General features: G+C 52.9%; 1 protein-coding gene across 1 annotated transcript in view; it reads left to right on the plus strand.

Moving 5' to 3' along the window:
* SLIT3 (slit guidance ligand 3) overlaps positions 1–23,168 on the plus strand; it is a 597,630-nt gene that overhangs the window by 501,037 nt on the left and 73,425 nt on the right. Inside the window, exons 13-16 of the mRNA XM_080803857.1 lie at positions 7,015–7,158; positions 8,386–8,549; positions 18,346–18,496; positions 19,478–19,552. Of these exons, the coding sequence (XP_080659983.1) occupies positions 7,015–7,158; positions 8,386–8,549; positions 18,346–18,496; positions 19,478–19,552 (534 nt within the window). The remainder of the gene's footprint in view (positions 1–7,014; positions 7,159–8,385; positions 8,550–18,345; positions 18,497–19,477; positions 19,553–23,168) is intronic.

The raw sequence follows: 23,168 nt of genomic DNA on the forward strand, positions 1-23,168 counted from the left end.
AGACTGAGGCATTGAAGGGTTAAGGAACATGGCCATAGTCACTCAGCATGTAAGTGGCAAAGCATTTGCACTCAGGCAGTCTAATTCTGCAGTCCACGCCGGAGACTTTTGCTTCAGCCCCAGTCCCAAGCAGATCTACAGAGCTAGTTTGGGGATCCATGGAACATTCCTCACTGGCTCACGCCAAGGAGGAGATGCCGCTGAACTAACTGTATCTCGTTCCTTTGGCTGTGCCTCAGTATCAGTCCTGGGCTGCCGTCTCCGTGGGACTTCCTCCGGTTCCTTGGTATCCTGCTAATCCCATGAGTGGGCACGAAGGAGCTGCTTGTCCTTAAAGACTGGGTCAAGGAGAGGTGATGAGAACTCTCCCTGCCTGCAGAAGTAAATTTGCTTTTTGATGCACTCCTGAGAGAAGCCTTCTCCCCTTTCTTGTGTACCTGGGGCTTCCCAAGGAAGGTCATCAGGGAGACTGAAAGTCTGGGGTCATCCCATGCTTGGTCATCGAGTGAATAACTCACCCCTCTTAAAGGACCGATTAGCAAGCAGGAGGCAATGGAAAGGCGAATGACCACCCTAGTCACTGTTAAGGAAGAGGAGGAGCCAAGCCAGGACCCACTAGGTGAGGCCTTTGACCTCCTGAGAGCCGGTGATGGCTTCCCTGTCTGGTCTCTCAGTCTCCGCTTCCCTCTGCTTGAACCCTCTTCCTAGAGTCATCCTGTGTCTGTGGACTCCAAGGAGGTCCTGTTTCTCAGACGGGCCACCTGCTGGCATTACTACATTTGCAGTTTCCCTCACATTAGGAATCACCATGACAACCCACAGCTGGTGACCAGCAGTACAGCCATGATCAGGAGAGAAGGAAAGAGTCCCCTTTGTCCTTAGTTGGGCCTGGGAGGGCGCCTCCTGTTTCCTCGCATGGGCGTTTAGCCCCACATGGCCCCGAGCAAGACAGGGCAAGGTTAGACATTCTTGACCTCGTAGCCCTGGGCACCACCAGTCTCCTCTCCGTGTCTGCCTGCAGTAGATTCCTGAAGGTCAGAGCAAATCCCCCACATCATACGGTAAGGGTGAGAGCATAATATTTGTTCTAAGGCAAACAAGTAGGATAAAGGAATTCAGGATGATCGAAGGTTAATTCTGGAGAAATTAAAAGAAAAAAAAGAGGAAGAGATTAATGAGGGAGGCTTGACTCTGTACCCAGCAGCTTCGTCAGAGGTCCGAACTACCTCCCCAGATTGGTGTCCTCGCTAATGCCCGTGTGGAATAGTGGTAAATACTTTCAGGGAGAGCTCTTCTAAGAAGGAACCGTAGAAAGGGCTATGCCAGGCCCTTGCTGGTACCATCCTTCCCATCCTGTGTATCTGCATCTGAGTGTTTATGAGACAGAAACTGACTCCCCAGCCTTGCATTAGGAAAAGGAGGATCCACAAAGCACCACCCCTCTACCCCGCCCCGCAAGGCAGGAGCCTGGGCCATCTTCCTGTCCCATGGTCTTTCCTGCAAGGGTTTCGCTTATTTCCAGGAAGGGGGTCACTATACTCTTTCTTGGCACCAGTTTTCTGAGAAAACCTTGCACTATGGGATCTGAACATGCTTGGGGCATTTCCCGACAAACACCACAGAAGTAGGAGGGGTAACGTCCCCGCTGTCTTCCACAGACCCGTGGGCAGGTGTGGAGAATATAAATGCCACCCAGAATGTTAGCTCCGGGCCACCGAATCAACATGTGGACTGCCGGAGTTGCCAAGGTGATTTTAATGCGATTTATCAGTAAACCCAACTCCAGATGTTCGTGTTTTCCAAACCTTGCAGCAAAGGCCTGTGAGCTCCATGGGACTTTCCCTGAGGAGATGTGGGCAAGGACAGGAGCAAAGACTGGGGTCTCGGTGGCCTTCTGTGTCACTGGCTTCTTTAGGGAAACTGGGGGTGGTGGGTCCTCTTCACCGATCAGGGCGGACCTCATCTCCCCGCCGTGGTTCTTTCTCCTGTGCTACCTGGGCCTTGAAGGAATGAAGCTGCCAGCTGCTCTCCATGTTGAGAGCAGCTGGGACTTCTGTGGCCAGCCCAGGCCGAGTCCCCTAGCAGAAGGACCTGAGTAACAAGGCCCTCCTGAGCACAAACTCAGGATGTTTCACCCCCCATGCCCCAAACACACACACACACGCACACACGCACACACTCGCTTTCTCTCTCTCTCTCTCTGGTTCTCAGTGGCTTACTTCCAGCCTTGCCTTTTCTGAAAGCAACAGCTCTGGAAAGGATTATCTCTCAGCAGCGTCGTTACATTGGTTAGTCAGTGGGCTGAGTGCTAATACCTCTTGACACGGAACATATGTGGAAGCCGAACATGCTCCGAGAAGAGGGGTGGCCGAGGGCCTCGTTAGGGCTCATGCTGGAAATAAATGTAGAAGGCGATATCCGTGCGCTCCCCTTCTCCTTAATCCCCTCTGAAGGGAGCATGGCTCTTTTCGTTTTGTTTTATTTAATTGCAGAATCATCACAAAGTCCGTGGGAGCGGCTACGGGGAACGTTCTGCCACCTCCTCCCAGAAGCATTAGGTGATTCCCCAGGCCCCTTTGTGGACATCAGCGTGGTACCTAGGTGGGAGCAGTCTTCGGGCTGAGAGAGCTTGGGTCCACTTCTCAGCCTACACTTACGAGCTGTGCACGTTTGGTCACTGGTACTTAAGCCTTCTCTGTCCTAGTGGTGTCATCAGTCACATAGGAGATGGCACTCGTCCTGCAGGGCTCTGTGGAGATTCATGAGTTCGTGTTTGTAAGGGCTTTGGAGGGTACCTGGCTGAGCATCGTGCTTGTTACCTGTAGGGTCACGTGGCCCTGCTCTTCGTCTGGCCTGACCATCTCAGCCCCCCTCTTCTTTTGCTTATGAGACCTCTGAGGCCCTTTGGGAGGTGGACCTGGGAGCAGGTGGCTCTGGGAAGAGGTGGCCCCACAAGGTGGTTCGATATGCTTCGGGGGGAAATATTTATGAGCACGGTATGCCCCCAGCCCCTGATTCCCTGGATCAAACAGACCAAGCTGGGATGAAGTCAGGAGGTCAAAGTTTTGAGTTAGAGGCAAGCTGGAGCTTATCATCTTACATGAGGGACGCTGTTGTCTCTGCTTCATCACTGCCCCCTGATCTGCCCAGGGTGGAGTGAGAAATCAGGGGAGCCATGCATACCAGCTCCCAAATCAGCATGTGGTCAATGATCGCTGGGCCGTGGGAACCCTGCATGTGTGAGCCCCTTGGTGAAAAACCGGCCACTTTGTGCTAATGGCAGTTTGGTGAGCGTCCCATCTCTGACAGTTTGGTGCCTCGTCCTTCCTAAGAGTTGGCAGGATTCCTGATACCTCTACACAACCAAGAGGCAAGCAGCCTTCCAGACCCAACCAGGCCTGTGTCCACCTGGTGCATTCTATGCCCAGGTGCATTTCCAAGCTAGCAAAAACAGCCACTCCTGGAGTCAAGGAGCACCCTCCACTGGGCACAGAAAAGACAGTATGGATATTATGTGCTGGACAGAGTTGAAGTCTGAAGTCAGGCTGACCCTTCACGTATCACTGGATGACCTTGGTCAAATCCATCGCCACTCTGACCCTCGGTCTCCTCCAGCCAAGTGAGGACAATCCTAGTGCCGCACAGAGTGGCATCTCTAGAGATGATGCCGTGTTATCCATGTTGGTCCCCCAGCAGCTACACGGCTGCTCCTCAGATGACATGGGACAGGACAGATGGAGCAGCCTTGAAGGAGAAAGACAGAGAACCAGTCCCTCCCGTGGAGTACTGAGAAGGCCTGTCTTCAGGACTTCTTAGGGAAGTGCTGAACCCCATTCCAGATAGCCACTTCCCCTTTGCTCTCTCCCAGCGTGTTTTCTTAATTCCCCTCCAACTCTTGTCCGCGTACCAGGTAGCTCGGGGGTCCCCCCGTGGAAGGCAGATGGAGCTGAGTAGCCACCAACCTTCCTCCCGGAGGACAGAGGCCGGGAGGACAGGCTCTCAGATCTTGCTGGAACTAGGGATCAGCGAAGCTGTCCCCAGCATCTAAATCTGGATAAGCAGCTTAATTTTATCTCTCCCTGCACCTACGTGTCTTGCCTTAGAGGCAGGCATCCCGGGAGAGAATGAGTGACCAGGAGACGGTGCCCATCTGCGTGTCCTCACATGCTCGGCGTCTCACGCTGTCTTTGCCTGGTCTTTCCGCCAGCCCGGCTTGTTTTGATGCCTCCTATCTTGGCGCGAACATCCCACACTAAGACATCTAGAAGCAGTAGGGAACAAGAAAGCATTTGGGTCAGAAAAAGAAGCCTCAGTAGTTCCCATGAGCAGCCAGAGTAGCAGGCCACTGGGATACCCTTTCAAGGCAGGTCCAGGTCACCACGGCAGGCTCCCTGTGGGCCTCGTCCTTGTCCGACGTCCAGCATTCCCCAGAGTGGCAGCCGGGCTCGCTCATCTGCACAAGGGTCCCCAAAATGAGTGCCCGCTCAGGAGAGATGGGGGAAGAAACTAGTGAAAGGTACCAAGAGGGACCAGTGAGGACTGCGGCAAAGGGGGCAGAGGTCCTATCTAAGGGGGACGACCACTCTGTAGCCACCTCCAGGGGTGCTAGCAACATTGCTAGAGCATCTAAAAAAAAATTTTTTTTTCAAAAGGAAATAGAAATCTGGTGTGTGTATGTGAGGGAGAGAGAGAGAGAGAGATTTCCTGATTTTTAAACACTGGGAGGGTAAGTAAACAGATTTGCATGTGGGATGTTGTAAGATCTTGTGTGGCGGGGGGAGGGGGGTGTTCCCTCCTCAGGCCATTAGACCTCTGACTTGGTCTCTTTCCTGAATTGTTCAATATTTCCTAGCAAAGTGATGTCCTCAGAAGGCCCTGAATATCAAGGTTTGGAACAAATCTTTCACCACATACTTTTTTCTTCTTTGTAAACAAGCAAACCAAATACAAACAAGGTTGTGTGACGGGTCCGTTCCCGCCCCGTGGGTGCTTGGCCGTGCTGGGTCCCTCCAGCTTTTCTCCATGGTGCCCTCCTTGGAGAGTGACCTTGACTGAAGTGTAATACCCAAAGCCCAGGAAACTCTTGGGGGCCTGCCGCCAAGGGGTAGATAGATGGGCAGGGTGTATAAGGCATTCATAAAGAAGAAAGTGCACCCTCCAGAGACCTCAATTCTTGTAACTGCCTCCAGCATGCTCCCTGGAAACACGTGTGACCTTGACCAAGCCACCACACTCTCAGCCTCCGTTTTGTCACCTATACGTAGGAGGTTGGCCCTGCCCATCTGCCCAGGTTACCGTGGGAATGATGGGATGCCAGGAAAGCACTTTGGAAAAAAAGAAAAGTATTCTAGTAGTGGGAGCTTTCCTCCAGGAGGACATCTGTGTAAACCCTTGGGACTCTGCCCATTATTAGCCAGATTAAATAGGCATTCTTCCCCTTGTCACGGCTGCAGCTGCCTGCCCACACCCAGGCTGCAGGGGGCCCACTGGGAGGACGGGCCTGCAGCAAGGGAGCAGTGGCACAGATGATGGGGCTCCCGTGGGCAGCCTCATCATCACCAACTCCAGTCCCCCTGGACCCTGGTGTCAGGGCCTCCAGAGGCAAGCCAGCCCACGACGAGTCTCCTGGGCCATTCCCCCATGGGAGAAGCACTGAGCCAGCCTTGAAAAGAGAAATTTTAAAAATTTAACATTTTTACTGGTTACTTTAGTTCTCCGCATCCTCTCTTTGATTAAAGAGGGAATGAGAACTGATTTTACACCAGTTAAGAGGGCACAACTAGTCGGTCTAACATTGTAAGGGAAATTCTTAGGACTCAGGTTTGCTTGACTTGCCAGCCCTGTTCTGGAGGACGCTCCTAGAAGCCTCACAGCATCCCCTGTGCTGGACCAGAGCTTTTCTGGAAAGGCAGCTTCCTCTAGTGCTGTTTGTTTGGTTGTTTGTTTTTGGTGGAGGGAGGTGTCTGAGGCTCTAAAACCAGGGCAGACGGGTGCCACCTCACCAGATTGTGGCCCCCTGGAGTTGTGGATGGGGTTGGGTGTATTTCTTAGTAAATGCTCATGCTGAGCACTAAGAAGAAAGGGAAGAAAAGAGATGTCATTTGTGCCATCAGGGCTTATAGTCATCATAGGCGGGTGGTAAATGATAAGCAGCAGCGAACGTCGTGGAATCACAAATTGAGAGGCATGCTACAAAGACAGTGAACTGGGCTATGGGACACCATGGTGGGGAGCTGGGGGTCTTGCTGTGGATGAGGGGATCGAGACTGGGCTCTCCAAGGAGGTGACATCCACCCTGAGATGCAGAGGAGGGGAAGGAACTACCTGAAGAAAGGGATTAAAGAATGTGTTCAAAGGACCTAGGCCTAAATGCTTATGGGGGTGTTTGAGGAACGAAAATGTCATGAGTGGGATACATGGGTGAGAGGGACGGGGGCAGAGATCGGGTCACAAGAGGTCCCATCCATGTGCGTGCACCTGTGCGTGTGTGTGCACATGCGTCAAAGAGAGGATGCTCACCCGTGGGTGTATTTCTCTGGGAGATCGCATGGCCTATAACCGCCATCTGATTTCCAGCGGGACCCGTGGTTCAGAAGAACTCCCAAGGAGTTTTCTGAGTCAAAATTGCCCTTAGTCAATCAACGAAAGCTTTAGCATGATTGTGCCCAGTGATTTTTTTGCAATTCCTGGAAGCACCGCATTCTAAAGCAGAAAGGAAAGCACGGCTGTGCCCTTTCCAGCCTCCCCACGGCGGGCACAGGGAAGGCTCCAGGTGACCTCAGCCTGTGACGCAGCATCCAGGATAACTGGCGTACCAGTGCCCAGATGTATGTGGAGTTCCGGGGGCCACAGGGATGCAGGAGCCCCCACCCCCACCCCCACCACCCACTCTCAGCAGCAGGGGCCGTGGCTGTAAGGCACGAGCAGAGTCTGTAGCCTGTCACCTGTGGGCGCAGCCTTGCTCCACGGGGAGGTGGCAGGATTACTGAGTCACTGGCCTCTCTCTGCTTGCAGCCTCCTCAATGCCAACAAGATCAACTGCCTGCGCGTGAACACATTTCAGGACCTGCAGAACCTCAACCTGCTCTCGCTCTATGACAACAAGCTGCAGACCATCAGCAAGGGGCTCTTTGCCCCTCTGAAGGCCATCCAGACCCTGTGAGTACGCCCCTGCAAGTGGCAGCACGTGCCCAGAAAGCAAGTGACCCCAGACGCCCAGACACACAGAGCACCCCAGAGGAAGGCAAAGTGAGCATGTCCAGGAGGAGGTCTAGAGCCTGCGGTGAGGACAGACTAATAACTGGTTCTCACTCAGCCCTACGGAGCCCTCCCATGGTGCTCCACACCTTGCTGAGGACTTTCCCCCGTAGTCAGAACTTTAGGCCTCAACAACCCTTTGAGGTAGGTGCTATTATGGTCTCTCATTTCTCTGTAAGGAAACCAGGGCACAGAGAGGTTAAGTAACTTACTCAAGGTTGCACAGCTAGTAAGAAGCAGGATGTGAATAGGCAAAGTTGCAGCTCACCTGCTCTCTTAACCACTGTGGCCAGTGTATTCTGAGCTGGCTCTGTCTCTGCTGATAGCCCAGTCCTGTCCCCCTCAAAGCCACCCCCCCACCACCCTGCAAAACCAAAGCTCTGGTGCAGGCACTCGGAATTCATCCCCTCCGTCTTCAAGGAGCATTTCCCCACTCCCGAGCACTGCAGATGTTCATAAGTAACTCCGTCAGGTACAAGACACCTAAGAACAGATCTCAGCCCAGCCTGGGCCTGACCTTGAACCTGGGGCTTCTGGACACCTTCTAAGTCACCTGGCACTTCCCTGTAGCCAGAGGCAGGTGCTGATAAAGTGTTAAGAACGGTCACTGTATGTTGAACAGTGAGCACGTGCTGAGCACCGTGTTGGCGCTGAGAAGAGTTTTCTCATGAGCCAGAGGAAGCCAAACCACAGTGCTGGCCCAGCAACGAGGAGAGCAGCAATACCCACTACTCTGTGTGTCTATGTGGGACGCCTGCCATGTGCCAGTCACCATGCCAGCCACTTTCTGTGCCTGGCATTACGGAGCTTGAAGAAGTCAAATCTGGGCAGCTATAAGGACAGACCCTGAGCCTGCCACGTTACGTGGCCCATCAGAACTGGTGTGGGTCCGAGTCGAGATCAGTGGTGTCCTGCCCCAAGTCAGGAGAGCAGGAAGATGGTCCCCCCTCCATCCCCAACCCCCACCGGCTGGCTGCCAGCTGCACCTGGGATTGTCTCTTGCCCACAACAGGCCTCCCCCGCTCAGCTCCCCGCTGCCCCCCATGAGGGAGGGGCCCAGCACCAGGAAGGTGGTGGTGGAGCGCAGCACCCTGGGTCACTCCTGATCAGTTCTCCTCCCTCTTGCAGCCACTTAGCCCAAAACCCGTTTGTGTGTGACTGCCACTTGAAGTGGCTGGCCGACTACCTGCAGGACAACCCCATCGAGACGAGTGGGGCCCGCTGCAGCAGCCCGCGCCGGCTGGCCAACAAGCGCATCGGCCAGATCAAGAGCAAGAAGTTCCGCTGCTCAGGTAATCAGGTTATGGGGCTGGGCCCCACCTTCCGACTCAGAGCACAGCAGCCCCAGAGAGGCCAGTAATCCAATCTGGAGGACAGCAAGCACTGTAATGGCTCCTAGGGAGCATCTTTGCAAATTAAATTGGGGAAATTCAGTTAGGCCTGCAGAAAACCAATTACCTTATGGATTTAAAATAAAACACACACACACAATAAAAGCATTGGGGGGGGTGCACAATTTCAGGAGAGACAGAACCCAGGTGGCAGCCCATCTCCAGGGCCAGGTGGAAGCTAGGGGAGGGCCAGTCTCTGCCCATGTGCCTTTTAGAGGCCACAATTTACTTTCTTTTAGTTCCCAAGGTGTGCTCCCCAAATGGCAGAAATAAATATGTCCCAGGCGAGGCTGCAGGCAGCGTGTAATCTGGGGGGCCTCCCGTCCCCTCTGAGACCACCTTTGGTACAGCCCTTAGGCCAGAGTTTGTTACAGATTTCACGGACATTCTTGCAGGCTAACTCCTCTGCCCTAGATTGGTACATTCTGCTTATGAAGAGAACAGCAAAGAGCTGTGCTCAGTGGGAAAGCAAAGCCGTGCCCTTCAGTTTCCAAGCTCTCTCTGGAAACCGTCCCATCCGCACCCGGGAAAGATACCAGGGGTGAATGGCAGGGGAGTTCTTGGTTCATCTTGGAAAGAGAAGTAGCTATCCTTGATCCAGGAGCTAGATGAACAGGCCATTAAAAATGCCAACCATGTGTGTCAGTTGCTGCTGGAAAAAATCACCATGCTGCATTGTGCTCCCAATGACGAGAGACTACTAGTATGATGGGCTGAGGGGTTGGCACTAGCCTTTACAATCTGTGTGTCAGCAAGAGCCCTTCTTCCCTCCCGCCCAAGAGCATCTTATGTAAGCGAGTTCTCCTGGGGAGAATGGCAGCGTGGGCCCTGGTGGCCAGGAGAAGACGAGCAGACACACTTCTGCCTCTTTCATGTTGCTCTTGGTCTCTAAGTCAGATCCTTTAGTCCAGGTCTTCAGAGAGGTAAACTTCAGCTATTTGCTTTTTCAGTCGAAACTAATACCTGGAAAGGGCTTGGCAATACCACAGGGACTCTGGCAAAATGAGGCATTGGTCCCAACTTATCTTCCACAGAATAACAATGTCAATTACAAGAGCAGTTTCTGGCCAGTGATGAACTCTGTGCTGAGTGCCCCTAGTTCGATCTGGTTCTTCCTCTAGTCAGTCCTCTGAGCTCGGGAGGAGGGATCCCCGTTCTGCAGCTGAGGGATCCAGGCGCTTAGAGGTCAAAGGGCACCACAGTCACAGCAAACAGATGCTGGAGGCAGGACCAGACCCCAGGTCTGGTTGACTCCTCGATGCTGCACAGCATGTAGGAGAGAAGGAACATTTGGAAAGGCAGTCCAACTGCTTGGGTGACTCCTTTCACAGTCTCATGGCCTGTCCCCCACTCCCTGCAACCCTTCCTTAAGTTCCTTCTTGGGGCCAGCAGCATCTCTGGGAGGAAAACCCTCTCCCAGCCCAGAGGTGTCTCCCGAAGAACAGTCCTCCTTCCCCAGGGCCTTTCTCGTAACACGCACCTCTTATTCCCTCTTCCCACTCTGTTCCTCTCCAAGTCTGCCCAGGGCTGAGTTCATTAGCTCTGACAAGCAGCTGTGCCCCAGAAGAGGGGCAGTAAGATGCAGAGGAGGACCGGGTACTACCTGCCGACCCCAACCCCTTGGTCTTCCATCGCAATGTCAAGGCTCCAGATTGATGCCAAGACCCTGGGGGGGGGGGGAGCAGATCAGGAGTGGAATCAGCCCAGGGTCCGAGGACCGGCATCTCCCAGGGACCGAATCTGGGCAAGTGCCTAGGAATGACTGTAGGCTGGGACTAGGGGTGGCAGGGTGGACGTGCAGACAGACCAAGTAGAGAAGCGAACAGCAAGCTGACCTAGGACACTGTAATGCCTCGTTCTCTTGCTCTGCCCCTACCTGCCTACACTGGCATGGGAGAGATCCTGGCTGCTTTTCCTATGGAGGGCAGGAGTGGTTGGAAATTGTAAAAAGAAACAGAAGTGCAGGGTTCTTGGACTGACCCTGTCTAAAAGCCTTTTTCTAATCAATACTAAGCAGATTATTTCTATAAAGGTAGAGAACGTCAGAGCTGACGCCTGACATAGAACATTCTATGTGCTATTATTTCATCTAGCTGCAGAGAGGAGAGGTAGAGAGAACTACCGGGGAGCATCAGAGGCCTGGGCTTTGACAGACACTGGGGCCCAGACCTGCCTTGGCTTTAAGGGATACAGAAGCCATAGGTCCAAAGCTCTGTATTTCCAGGAAGCTCCAGAAGAAGGAGGGGCAGGTGACACATACTGGAGTTGACAGATAATAACTCTGCGTTTTACTTTCCCCTAAAAGCACCCCCATTGCAAAGACAGCTGATGTAATTAGAATCCAATTTGAGGGCTGCTCCTGCAGTGCATGAAGCCCCTCCTTAGGCAGGGCGTCTGGCTCCCAGCTGCCCTGCGTCTGCCTCTATCAGCTGCATCCGCCGCCCTGGGCAGCAATATCGGGTTAGAGGTGAACGCTGCCAGCTGGGGTCATCTGGCCATTGGATTAAGTTCCCCTGAAAAGGCACTGTCTGGCTGGCTGGGACCCCAAGCCCATCCCCAAGGGAGCCCTTGGCAGTTGGAAGATGCTGCCCGTCTTCCGTCACACCCCCTCCCTTTGTGTGTAGAGATCTGTTGGCAAGAAGAAATTCACGGGGAAAAGCACGGAAGGCGGTGATGTGGTATGTACAGAGAAGGCAAATGACATGACCCCGCTCAGGGCGTCAGGAGTCTTAGAGAGCTCAGCGATTGCCCAGTCCCTGCCAGAGATGATGGAATGGAGGCCCGCACTGCAGAAACGTATCGTCTGAGGTTAGAGAGTAGTGTTTGCAAGGCGAGATCTGAAACCCGGCCCCTCTGATGTACTGTGAAAATTTTCTCCAGTGTCCCCCCTTTTCTTTTTGTTGAGGGAAATCAAAGAGCACGTTTCAAGGCTTGGGTGCAGGGATGATTTTTCCCTGCTCTGATCAAAGTGGAATATGAAATCCCCAAACCAGAGTGTGGCAGAGTCCTGCGTGTCCAGGGGTCGAAGCAAGGTTGAGACCAGGTTGCAGTGACTGCCTCTTGCTGGTTGGGTGGGAGGGCTTTGAAAGAGGTCAGATATGGGGCTGTGATGTGACCTTGACCAGCTGACCAACCACTGCAGACAACCTATGTATGCACAGGCAAGATGCACCATCTTGTCCCAAAAGTACCCTGTAGAGGAGCAGTGACTCCGTCTCTCCTGTCAGAGGGCAAGAGTAGGGAGGATCCCAGTCACTGGGCCCCGACTCTGGCCTCTTCACGATACACACATCTCCTCCCAGTGGCTTGGGAGGAAGTTCATAAAACTGCCCCTGATCTGTTGCAGATAGGGATCTGGAGACTGGGTGCCCTCACCTAGGCCCCTGGCACCCAGAAAGAGTTGGTTGTTGGTCCCTCCACCCCCTCCATTTCCCCCCGAGGAAATCTGGAAATCAGGAAGGACCCTAGAATCTGGTGTCTTCCCCCTTCCCTTCTTTCTCTTATTCTAAAAGATGCCACTCATCGTGATGGGAACTGCTCACCTCCTCTGTGAAAGTCAGGGTTCGCAGACGGTCGGGATTGTAGGTTTCCTAGTCCCAAACCCAGGGCTCCGTCGGCTTCCCCGTCTCTCTCCCTGGCTAAGGTCATGTATTTTCTTTTGATGTCCTACCCCACCCTCCCCCCCCCCCGTGATACGTCAAGTCATCTGGGATGAATGTCTGTCAGCTGGAGGGTTTCTGGGCGCCTGGAAGGGTACTGAGGAGACTCCTGAGGTGTGGAATATCAAAGGTGCTTTTCCTGAAGAAGAGCACTGCAGCTTTGTTAGCCCACCGGAAGTTGTGCCTGTCTCTTCATTAAAGAGGCAGGGAGATCAGACTGCTACAGATCCACTCTGCTATGGGGACAGACATGTTGCAGAGTGTGAGGAAGATGCTTCTGCTAAGTCTGATATCTGGGCAGGTGGATGGTGTGGTTGAGTGGGATTTAGAGGTTCAGTGCAGGCCTGTGATATGACCAGAGACATCTGCGCTCATCGTTCCCTTGGGAAGGCTCCAATGTGCCCTGATCCTTCTGCATAGGGGTGTCTAACGATCTCCCACCCATTCTTCTCCCCTTCCTCTGTGTCTCCCCTGGGAACGGGGTACAAAGGCGGTGGGGCTCCCGTCTTCAGAAGGGCTCCTGTGGCACCCTGCTCCTGGTACTAACCGCGCTCAGTGGGGGCCTGCTCCGGCCGCCGCTCCTCCGCGCTGCTTCCTCTGAGTGCTCCCGTCCTCTCTCTGACGCTGCTTCCTGACCTTGACTCTGACCGGTCGCCGCGGGGCTTTCCTTTGTGCTTGATCTAACCATGTGGTGGAACGATGGAAACGGAACATGGTTCTGTCAAGCACCGCGGAAAGCACCGCGCTCTCCTGCAGCATGGCCCGCCACCGCCGCCGCCACCGCTGGACACCTCTTCTCTGCTCTGGAGCACCGCAGCCCAGCACCCGCCAGACCCGCCTGTCCCGGTCTAGCCTCACAAGGGAAAAGGGGAGGTGCGGGGGAGGGGGCAGTCTCAAAGGAGTCCCAGAGCACCTCCACCTCCTGGTAGCAGATGTGGGCTGAAACGGGTACGAAGAAGCTCACTGGGGACATGCTAAGATCTATATCCACATCTCCTACCCCAGGTGGAGTCGTCATCCCCCAGAGCTACATTGGATGCCAGCTGAGGGGTAAAGTCTAGGTCAAAGCTCAGAAACCACTGTTTTTCTTCTATTCAGAGAGAACAGGTCCCCCGATGGCCTATGCCCCATGGTTTCATGGCAGGGTCCCAGCGCAAGGTTATTTTCCCAAGCGGTAGCTAACCCAGAGGTCATACTGGTGTGACCCACTCCCTACCCGCCATCTTTACCGGAAGTATTGGGGATGCATGTGAGCATGAGAATGGGTGAAAGTGGCATGAGTCTGAGACTTTGGATTTAACCTGTGGCTCCTTTTGAACCCAACCCCCACTCTTCATGAGTACCTTGGCCCTGGTCCCCCACCCCCCACTGTGCAGCCTGAAGTCCAGTCCATGTCCTTCACCTCCCAAGAACAGTTAACATGGTGACCTAGGTGCTGGGCTCCTCACATGGTGCTTATTCTGTGCCCCTGAGGGCTGTGCAGAAATCAGCTGTCTCTGATAATAAAGGGATCGTGGCACCTCCCATTCTGTTTGCTTCTTGGTAAATCCTTAGTGTAACTAGAAGATTGTTTTTGGTCAATCTGAGGTCACCCCTCAGAGCCAGGGCCTAGCTGTTGCTGAGTACCAAAGAGTCCTGCGTGCCTCTCTGGGTGCTTTCACCATACCCTGAGTGCTTACTATAGGTCAGGGATTGAACTCTTTCCATCATTACTTTCTTTACAACAAGCTGATAAGGCCCGTTGCACAGAAGCAGATAGATACCAAGTTAGCTAGGTTACCTAACTTGCCGGGGGTCACATGGCTGCTCTCTCCAGCTATAATACTCAGCCTTCTCAGCTGTGGACAAACCCATGCCTCGAATTATAAAAAGGGAAAAAATGATAGGATTGACTTGAATTGACAGGGAGTGGAAAAACTATATTACCACTCCGTTTCCAGCTTGCTTCTGTTAATAGAGGAAAACTTGAGTAAGCAGGCAAGCAAGCAGCATGGTTTAAGTGGCTCCCCTGTCCAGCGTGGATATACCAAGATCCGTTTGGTACAGAGCAAACCCCCGAGCCTGGAGCAATTCCCTATCCTGAATGGGGAAGGCATTCTGGGTTCTCGGAGCTGCGCCTACCATGCCAGGGGCTGGGCCTCTGGTGTGGGTCCATGATGGCACCTTTCTGAGCACCTCCCCGGTTCTGTAGCAGCAGGCTTGCGAGGGGGCAGTGCCCAGCCATAGGCCATGGACCTTTCCCTCTGCTCTCAGGCAGATGGCTGCATCCATAATCGACCCTGATAGGAATAGGTTACGAGGACAGCTGTCTGCCCCACTGATCACCAAAGTCCTGGGAAAGCAGTGGACATCTTCCAGCCACTGGTGTCTAATCCCCCAACCTCTGCCTGTGACCGAGTAACCGTGTGCCTAGCAATGTTTTCTCTTGATTCCATTCATTACTTATAACCCTTTGCTTGTCCACATAACTCTTTCTTCAAGCTGATGGACTGCCCCCCCTCCGCCAGTTCCTCTTTCTGCTCCTTTCCTCCTTTCATCCTACCCACCTTCGGGATATTGGAGGTAGACGAGGAGAGTTCTGGACACATGCACTGGCAGGGCCGTGGTCGTCAGATGACAACAAATATGTGACTTTCATTCACCAAACGGGTTGCCCAGAGAATGACGCAAATCCAGACTGCTAATAACGGGAGCCGTCCTGGGCCCAGCGCTGGTCTCAGCCTCCAGGGCCATCCAAAGAATGGGAGCTGTGGCTCCCTACCTGCCCCAGTCCCATGACCATCCAAATGTCAAAGACGGTCTCTCCTGGGAAGGCACCATAGGGCAGGGATTCATAGTAAAACCACAGTGCTGTGGATCTCCACCCCCTCGTCTATTAAAGCTTGTCTGTGATCATGTACCAAGTGTCGTGGTTCTGAGCTTTGAGCAGAAAGGAAGGAGGGCTTCAGGGGCAGGAGCAGGCGAGAGGCCTGATGACATCAGCTCTCCCATGACCCCCTTCAGTCGTCGTTTTGTTTTATGGCCCTTCTTCCAGTCCTCCGAGATCTCCACTGTCTGAACTCGCCCCAGAGAGAAGCAGCCGCAGCCCGTTCAGTTACTCCCCTCCTACTAAGTATTTCTGGCAGTGACAAATATGCACTGAGATTGAAATTGACTTTTAAAGCTCTGGAAAAGTTAAAAATACTTTTGGGTAGTTATGAGCATTAGGCATAACAAATGGCTCCAAGAAACCCTGGGTAGTTTGGGCAATGAAATATGAAGTACTGGGGGTGGCATTTCAGACTGGCTCTGGCTGGGGAAGGAACTCTTTGGGATCTGGGCAAACGCCGTTATTAACATTTCTGGCTCCCACGCCTATAAAATACCACACTCCGACCCCCTCGTTATGACAAAGCAGGGCAATAACAAAAACAGCAGGGGGGAAATGTTGGAAAGAACATATTAGTCCATCGAATCTAATTGCAAAATCATTTCATTAAAATGGGTCAGCGGTTCCATCGCAGAGGTCCACCAGTTATAATCTAACTATACTACAGAGAGCGATTCCTGCTAACTACAGACGCTCTCACCTTGATTAAAATGAAAACGCATTTAATCGGCCGCAGTCCCCGGCCACAGCCCAGCCAGTAGTGTACATCTTCAGGCTCGCTCTGTTGAAGAGCAAACCGTGCTCCCTCCTGTCTTTCAAAGGCAAAATTTGATCTGCGCTCAGGGTTCCTCTACTTTGCGAGGACTCCATTGTAGGCGCCTTCTGAAAGGAAAATAACGTGTGCGTACGAAGTGTCCCTTCACGCTATCACCATGTAGAGCCACCGGCAGGGAGCAAGAGAGGACTGTCATTTAGCAGGGTTTGCAAAATGAAATTCACCCAGGACTCTGCACGCTGATGTGTCTGGAGGAAGATGGCCCAGGTCAGAGTTACTCAGTGGGATGGATGCTGGCAAGCCAAGGGCAAGAGATTTGAATAATGCACTGGATTAGGAAGCAGCCCAAAGAACTGTGGGGATACGTGCACAGATTTTGCTCACACAAGCCTGGGGGTGGCAGGTGGGATGAAGGAAGGGGGTGAGGAAGGGGCAAAGAGGGAAAGGAGACAGGTCCAGGCCTCTGATCCCATCTTCAGGAAGTCTCACTTCAGAATGAGAGACCACCAAGTTCATCCGTGATCAGGGATTAGCATAGGTTGTTGAGGTGAGGGGTGAGAGGCCTTGAGCGTGGAAGATGGCTGCTTCCTGCCTCCCACTGCCCTCTGCAGGAAAGCGCTGTTCCGTCTACCTCTGCCAAGTTGGACTCTATCATCAGTCCTAGAAAGACCAGGATGAAGGTTTTGTCAAAATCCTGCACATTTGCAGGAAAGCATAATATTGGTCACACAGGCCCTGGCATCTGCCTGCCTGGGTTTGTCCCTCTGTGGTGTACCAAGGGCCTCAGTCTTCTCATCTGTAAAACGGAGTCACAATAATCTGAATGTTACAAGGATTAAATGGGCTCCCCCATCTGAATTTTGAAGAATAGTGCCCGGCTTGTGCTCCCTGCTCCCTAAAAGTCAGCTATGATCACTAGCTACACAGATGTTTTAGTGGCCCCCGATAGGCCAAATGTTCTACTAGGTTCCGGAAAATAACAGTAGTAGGATCGCAAATGTCCATGCAGCTCTTTTCCCTTCCCCAGAGCCTCTCCACTGTCACGCTCTTCCTTGCATTTGCACAACCATCCCCACGAGGCAGGGGCAAGTCCGAGACCCCCATTTCCCACATGGAGGGGCGGAGGCTAGTAAGTGCCAGAGCCCGGACAAGCCCACGACTGCTGAAGTTTCTGCACTGCTAGCGGCCCACACTGGCCCTACCGAGGATCAGATCACCAAGGTCCGCCTCAAGCCCTTAAGCAACCTCGTGATGTTCACGTTCTCCGAAACACTCTGGAAACATTCCCGTATGGGACAGACGGAGTGCTAGCAGCGCCCTGCTTACACACCGGACAAACGTGGACCAAGCCTGGGTTTCGTGCCTAGCACGGCGCTAATGAACCGTTGACCCCTGTCAGCTGGGAAGAACCAGGGCTTCCCCAGTGACCGCCGCTGGGACTGATGGTCTCACAAGGTGTGCCCGGGTGCCGAGGGATCATTTCTAATCACTGAAGCAGCACCCCAGGGCCTGTCCTGAGATGTCACTTGCTGATGCTCTTGCTGTTACTGTGCGATCTCAGGAGAGATTCGATGGCAAAAAAAAAATAAATCTTCGTTCCAACCACTCTTAGCTCATCAGAACTGGCTTCTTTCACTGCAGTTAAACCAACCTTATTCTCAGAGACAGGGCAAATCACTTGGACCCTCCCAAGAGTTGTGCTTGTCTTGACAGTTTTTAAGTGTTAATTTATTGCTATTATTGGTTTTAAAGAGGATCCTCAGGCAGGATTCACACGCATTTAGGGCCTTGGGCTCCAATTTCCCAGGTCCCCAGCCCTCATTATTGTTTTCCCAGTGCTGAGGCCTGGTGTCAGTGGTCGTTGACCTCCATATGCTGGGTCTCCTTTGTTGTTTCATTAGCTGCTTGAGGAGAACTGAGTTTGTGACCCCTTCCCTGACCTCATCCCCACCCTGACACAGCCCCCATCAAAATGCCATCAAAATCTCTTCATCGGGATTTTCATGAACGTTTAGAGGGTCTACAGATGATGGGCATCAGGGACTAAGTACTCTCCACCCCAAATTGTAGCCCAAATTCTGCACACGTGCACCTAGGAGCATTTCTCTGAGAACATAAATTTGCATCAGCTTCTCAAAGAGGTTCATGACCCTCAAAAGTTTAAGAGCCCACAGAGCTTGAGCCTGGTTTCCCAGAGGACTCAATGAGTGACAAAGACCAAATGAACAGTGGGAGGGTGGGGAGGGCACCAGCCATGTGGTCACATATGAAGGCAACGCTGTGTCTATGCCTGGGAGACACCCCCCCCCAACAACTATGTGTCTCCCAATCCCACTACCCCCAACCTCGGCCCACGCCTGGGTGATCCTGACTGCCCTCTTTGGCCCCGCCCAGGCTCAGAGGATTACCGCAGCAGGTTCAGCAGTGAGTGCTTCATGGACCTCGTGTGCCCCGAGAAGTGCCGCTGCGAGGGTACCATCGTGGACTGCTCCAACCAGAAGCTGGCCCGCATCCCGAGCCACCTCCCCGAATATGTCACCGATCTGTAAGTACTACCTGGGCCGGAATTCCCTATGCGGCCCCAAGCACCCTATCACCCTGAGCCAGCCAGAGCGGGGTCTCTGGGAGGCAGCCCCCTCCCAGCTCAGTCCCGTGGGTGCTCCTTGGCCATCCTCCACGTCCTCAGCAGAGGATGCACACCCAGGCACCCCCTACCGACCACTGCCGGGAACAGCTTCCTCGAAAGTAAAGACCAGTAGTTCATTCTACAGATATTTCCTGAACACCCGCTGTGAGCCAGGCATGGCACTAGGCCCACCGGCTTCCACACTGCGCAAAGCAGACAGTCCTTCCAGGTCCTTAATGAAGCTTATCACGTAACCGAAAGACGGTTGGTAAATAGTTGTCGAAGTCAAGAAGATGCTGGAACGATGAGGTGTATCTGAGCCTCCGGTTATGCATGCTAATGGAAGGATGTGCTCATTTGTCCAGAAGCGGGAGAGCTAAAGAGCTACAGCGCGGTAGGGGTGAGGGCGCGGCACGTGCGGAATGGTCAGACCCACACGTGGCTTCCGTTATCTTCACTTTCTTCTCACTGGGCAAGGTGCTTCTCAGACCTCAGTGTCCGATGTTTCACTGTAAAATGGGGCGGGGGGGGGGGGCGGAGGTGCCTGCCTTCTAGGGGTCTAAGAAGATCAAGCAAGAGAATGCAAGCACGGAATTCATCTTGACTCCTGCAGGGAGTGAGCCCTGCATAGATAATGGTGGCCTTCCTGATTAGTGGTGCTTGTGCTAGTGTTCCCTTCGACTTGACACATCACAGAAGCACACGGCCAGGCACAGCCTCCTGGGCCCTCATGGTCTCCCTGAGTTTTCCCTGGCTCCACTGACCTTGGCTGAATGTGAGGGCCAGGTGGCTACTCAGGTCAAGCCGTGGGGGAGCTGGGGAGGGTTCCATGGAGGGCGGCGGAGGGGGCACCCCCCTCCCCAGCTAACCCCCCATCTCGTCTGTTTGTTTCCCGTGTAGGCGACTGAATGACAATGAGATATCTGTTCTCGAGGCCACTGGTATCTTCAGGAAGCTGCCCAACCTGCGCAAAATGTAAGTCAGCCTCGGGCACCTGCAGCAGCCTCCAGGCTGGGCCAGGGTCTGTGCTGTGGACTAGAGCAGAAAGCCAGGGCCCCGGTGGCTCCCTCACCCTCTGCTCCAACCTCTCCCAGCCTCTTCCTGCCCCCATTGTGGGCATGTATTTGGAAGCAGGACAGTAAGGCACAGCCATGCAGAGACAGACCAAAATGAAACTTCACTGTTTTGGGGTTTTTTTGTTTTTTTTTTTTTAATAAAGATTTTACTTACTTGAGAGGGAAAGAGCAAGAACAAGCAGGAGTGGTAGGAGGGGAGGGGGGAAGGGGCAGAGGGAGGGGAGATGCAGGCTCCCCGCTGAACAGGAAGCCCAATGCGGTGCTCAAACCCCAGACCCTGAGACCATGACCTGAGTCATAAAAGCAGATGCGTAACTGAATGGGCCCCAAGGCACCCCAAAACTTCACTGCTTTTAAATTGCCACGTGTTGTACAGAGCGTCCATTCAGCACTAACCCCAATACTCAGTCCAGGTGCCCTTTGCTCGTCCTGATCCTCCACCTCCAGCTTCTACCCCAAGGGGTGTCAAGAGGAAGTCAGATGAGGACCAGCAATGGGATGCAAGAGGCTAGGGGCCAGGGCACTTAGGACTTTTCACAAGGTGACAAATGTTCCGTTTTTAGATGGCCTCTAAAGGCTTCTGCATCGGGGAGGCACACTGGAGCGGAAATGCTAGATGTCTTGCACATGGGGCTTCAGCCCAGGTGTCCTTGGCCCTGACCTGAGCCTGACCTCAGGCAGAGGGCCCACATGCTTGCATTGGCTTCTCCAGTGCCAGAGCTGCCCGTCCTCATAACCCGCTCCCTGCCTCCGAGTTTGGGCCAAACAAGAATCATGTGGCTGAGCTAAGGGAGCATTTGTCCTGGGCCAGAGGCCACATTCCCTGCCTCACGCGCATCATCTCATGTCATCCTTGTACACCTGCCCGGTGCTGGCCTCACATTGCCCTTTGTGTGGGAGATGTAGCTGGCAGGGCTTCTTTAAGGCCACATGCCAATAAACGCCAGGGCTGGCATTCACACTGGGGTTCATCTGTAATCACAGCAGTGTCCAGTGAGGCTCGCTTCCGCTCATCTTCCCTTCCCAGGGGCCCTCGTGGAGGTATCCGTACAAGCAGGGGCTATCTACCGTCTGATTCCCTTCTCCTCGGCCCCTCTCCCTGCTCCCACCCCAGACTCCACACCTCCTGGCCCCAGCATTGGCTTTGCCTCTGGACCAAAGGAAATACAGTCAAGCCTCATCATTCACGAATCCCATAGTTGCTAATTCACTTACTCGCTGAAACTTCTTTGTCATCTCAGAATCAATATTCATGGTGCTTTTGTGCTCATTTGTAGACATGGACAAAACAGCAGGGAATTTGAGTTGTCCTACATGCCTGTTCTCAGCTGATACCAAACAAGGCCGTGCTCTGATTTCTTGTTTCAGCTCTCAGACTGTAAACTAGTGTGCTTTTCACAGCATATTTGGTGCAACATCTTTTTGCATGTTTATGCATTTTGTTGGTGATTTTGACACATACTGCGGCGTCTAGCCTTCCGAGTCATAGGAAGGCCGTGATGGGCCTCGTGGAGAAAACACGTGCATTACCTAGCTTTGTTCAGACGCGAGGACCGGTGCTATGGGCTGTGAATGCCATGTCAGTAAATCAACTGCATGTATAAAATAAGATGTCTTCAAGCAGAAGCCCCCGTCAGGCAAGGCTACGTACTAATCAGCGGATGACAGTATTGTGATCACAGGAACATAACCCTGCGTTTCTCCTAGGAGCCGTGGTTTGGCATTCCCTAATTCAGTTTTCCCCAGGACTTTTCAGACTGTAACTACCGTGAATAATGAGAACTGATGATAAACCTTTATTTTTTGTCATGTGCAACACACTTCCACCCATCAGTCCCCTGCAGACCAGAAGGAGAAAGGCCTTCCCCTGCCCTGTGCTGCACCTCCCTCCCTCCCCGCCCACAGCCACCAGCTTGCCCGTGGCCTCAGTGATGGCTCTGTAACTGGGAGCAGGAGGGGAGCACTCTGAAGGCACAGAGGAGAGGGGGACACACGTGGGTCCTGGTGACGATTGTGGTTATCTGTAGGGTCAAGCTTCGGAGGCCAAGCACAGATATCATCCATCTCCTGCAAGGAAATGTCGTGTTTAATTCAAACCTGAGAAATGCGTACTGTTTTAAACCTCAGCAGAGAAACTGCCCTGCATCTGGAGAGAAGGCAGGTATTTAAATGAGTGAGGCTGCCCAAGTACACATCTGCATAGTAAACAGGATGAAGTAGTCTTTGCTTCCTTGGAGAGACATTACCCTCCCGTGTGAGATGAGATTCACACACTTGGAATCTGTCTCTCATCATCCCCCTTGTGACATGGACGGGAGAAGAAAGAACCATTTCTGTGCACCAAGAAAAACAACCACACGAACACGATGCTAAGTAACCCCCAACTCCCAGCCTCAGCATCCAAGTCACAAGAGAGTGGTGGGGACTGCGGCAAAACGCAGACCCAGTTCTCGCCAAAAGAGGCAAAGGTCACTGGGTTTGTCCCACTGTTCGCTGTGCTGGAACACGAAGGTCTGGGCTGCCAGACATTCCCCGTAGCAGCCAGAAATCCAGGTGCAGGCCTTACCTGCATTTGTTCCGAGTTCAGTTCTATCTCCCTCCTGCTGTGTCACCCCGGGAATGCCCTTAACTTGCTGAGCCTTAGTTACAGTATTTGCATGGTAGAAAGAAATCTACCTTCCTTGTAAGTTATGATGAGGATCAGAAATCGGTGTGAAGAGGTTGTTGAAAGACATGCCTCTGACCTTGGACCTGGGATGGAAAGGTGCAGGAAGACAGAGGAGCACATCTGGGTTGAGTGACCAGGGTAGCTAGCTATATATTTAAAACAGGAGTTGCAAGTTCAGATGGTTTCAAGAGCCAGAGAGTAGCACAGATGTGGAAAGGAGCTCAGTGCATGGCAATAATAATAATAATAATAGAAATAGATAACCACTAACAGTTACGAGACGCTTCACTCTGTGCCAGACTGTACTAATATCAATTCATGTAACTCTCCGCAAGAAAAACAAAAAAGCTTTGAGATTGTTTCATTTTACAAATTAGGAAGCTGAAACACAGAAAGTTAAGTAACTTATCCAAGGTTAAAAATCAAGCAGTGGAGCCAGGAGTGGTAACAGTACTGATCAGCTGGGGAATGCGTGCACTATCTGAAGGCAGTAATCCCGTGTGTGTGCACGTGTGTGTGTATAAGTTCATATTCATTGCACTAGCCAACCGAGCAAATGCTGAAGGAACAGATCTGGTCCCACGTATTTAAAATAACTTGATGGCAGCTCTTTTTGTTAAGTAAAGGGTCTTAACTGGAACCTGTCGCTGTCCCTACATCCCCACAGAAGTAGTGGGCCAGCTGGGTCAGAGTAAGGTTAAAGCCAAGTCACTGAGCTTCCTCAAGGACTGTGAAGTCAGGACCCTGAGGGTATGCTCTTGACTTTATTCTGACTGGGCCCAGGAGCTGAGGAGGGTGAGCATAAAGCTAGGTGTTGAAACTCTACTATGCCTTTACCGGTCTTGTT

This window comes from Martes martes (genome assembly GCF_963455335.1).
Source record: "Martes martes genome assembly, chromosome: 5".
In the NCBI taxonomy this organism is placed as follows: domain Eukaryota; kingdom Metazoa; phylum Chordata; class Mammalia; order Carnivora; family Mustelidae; genus Martes; species Martes martes.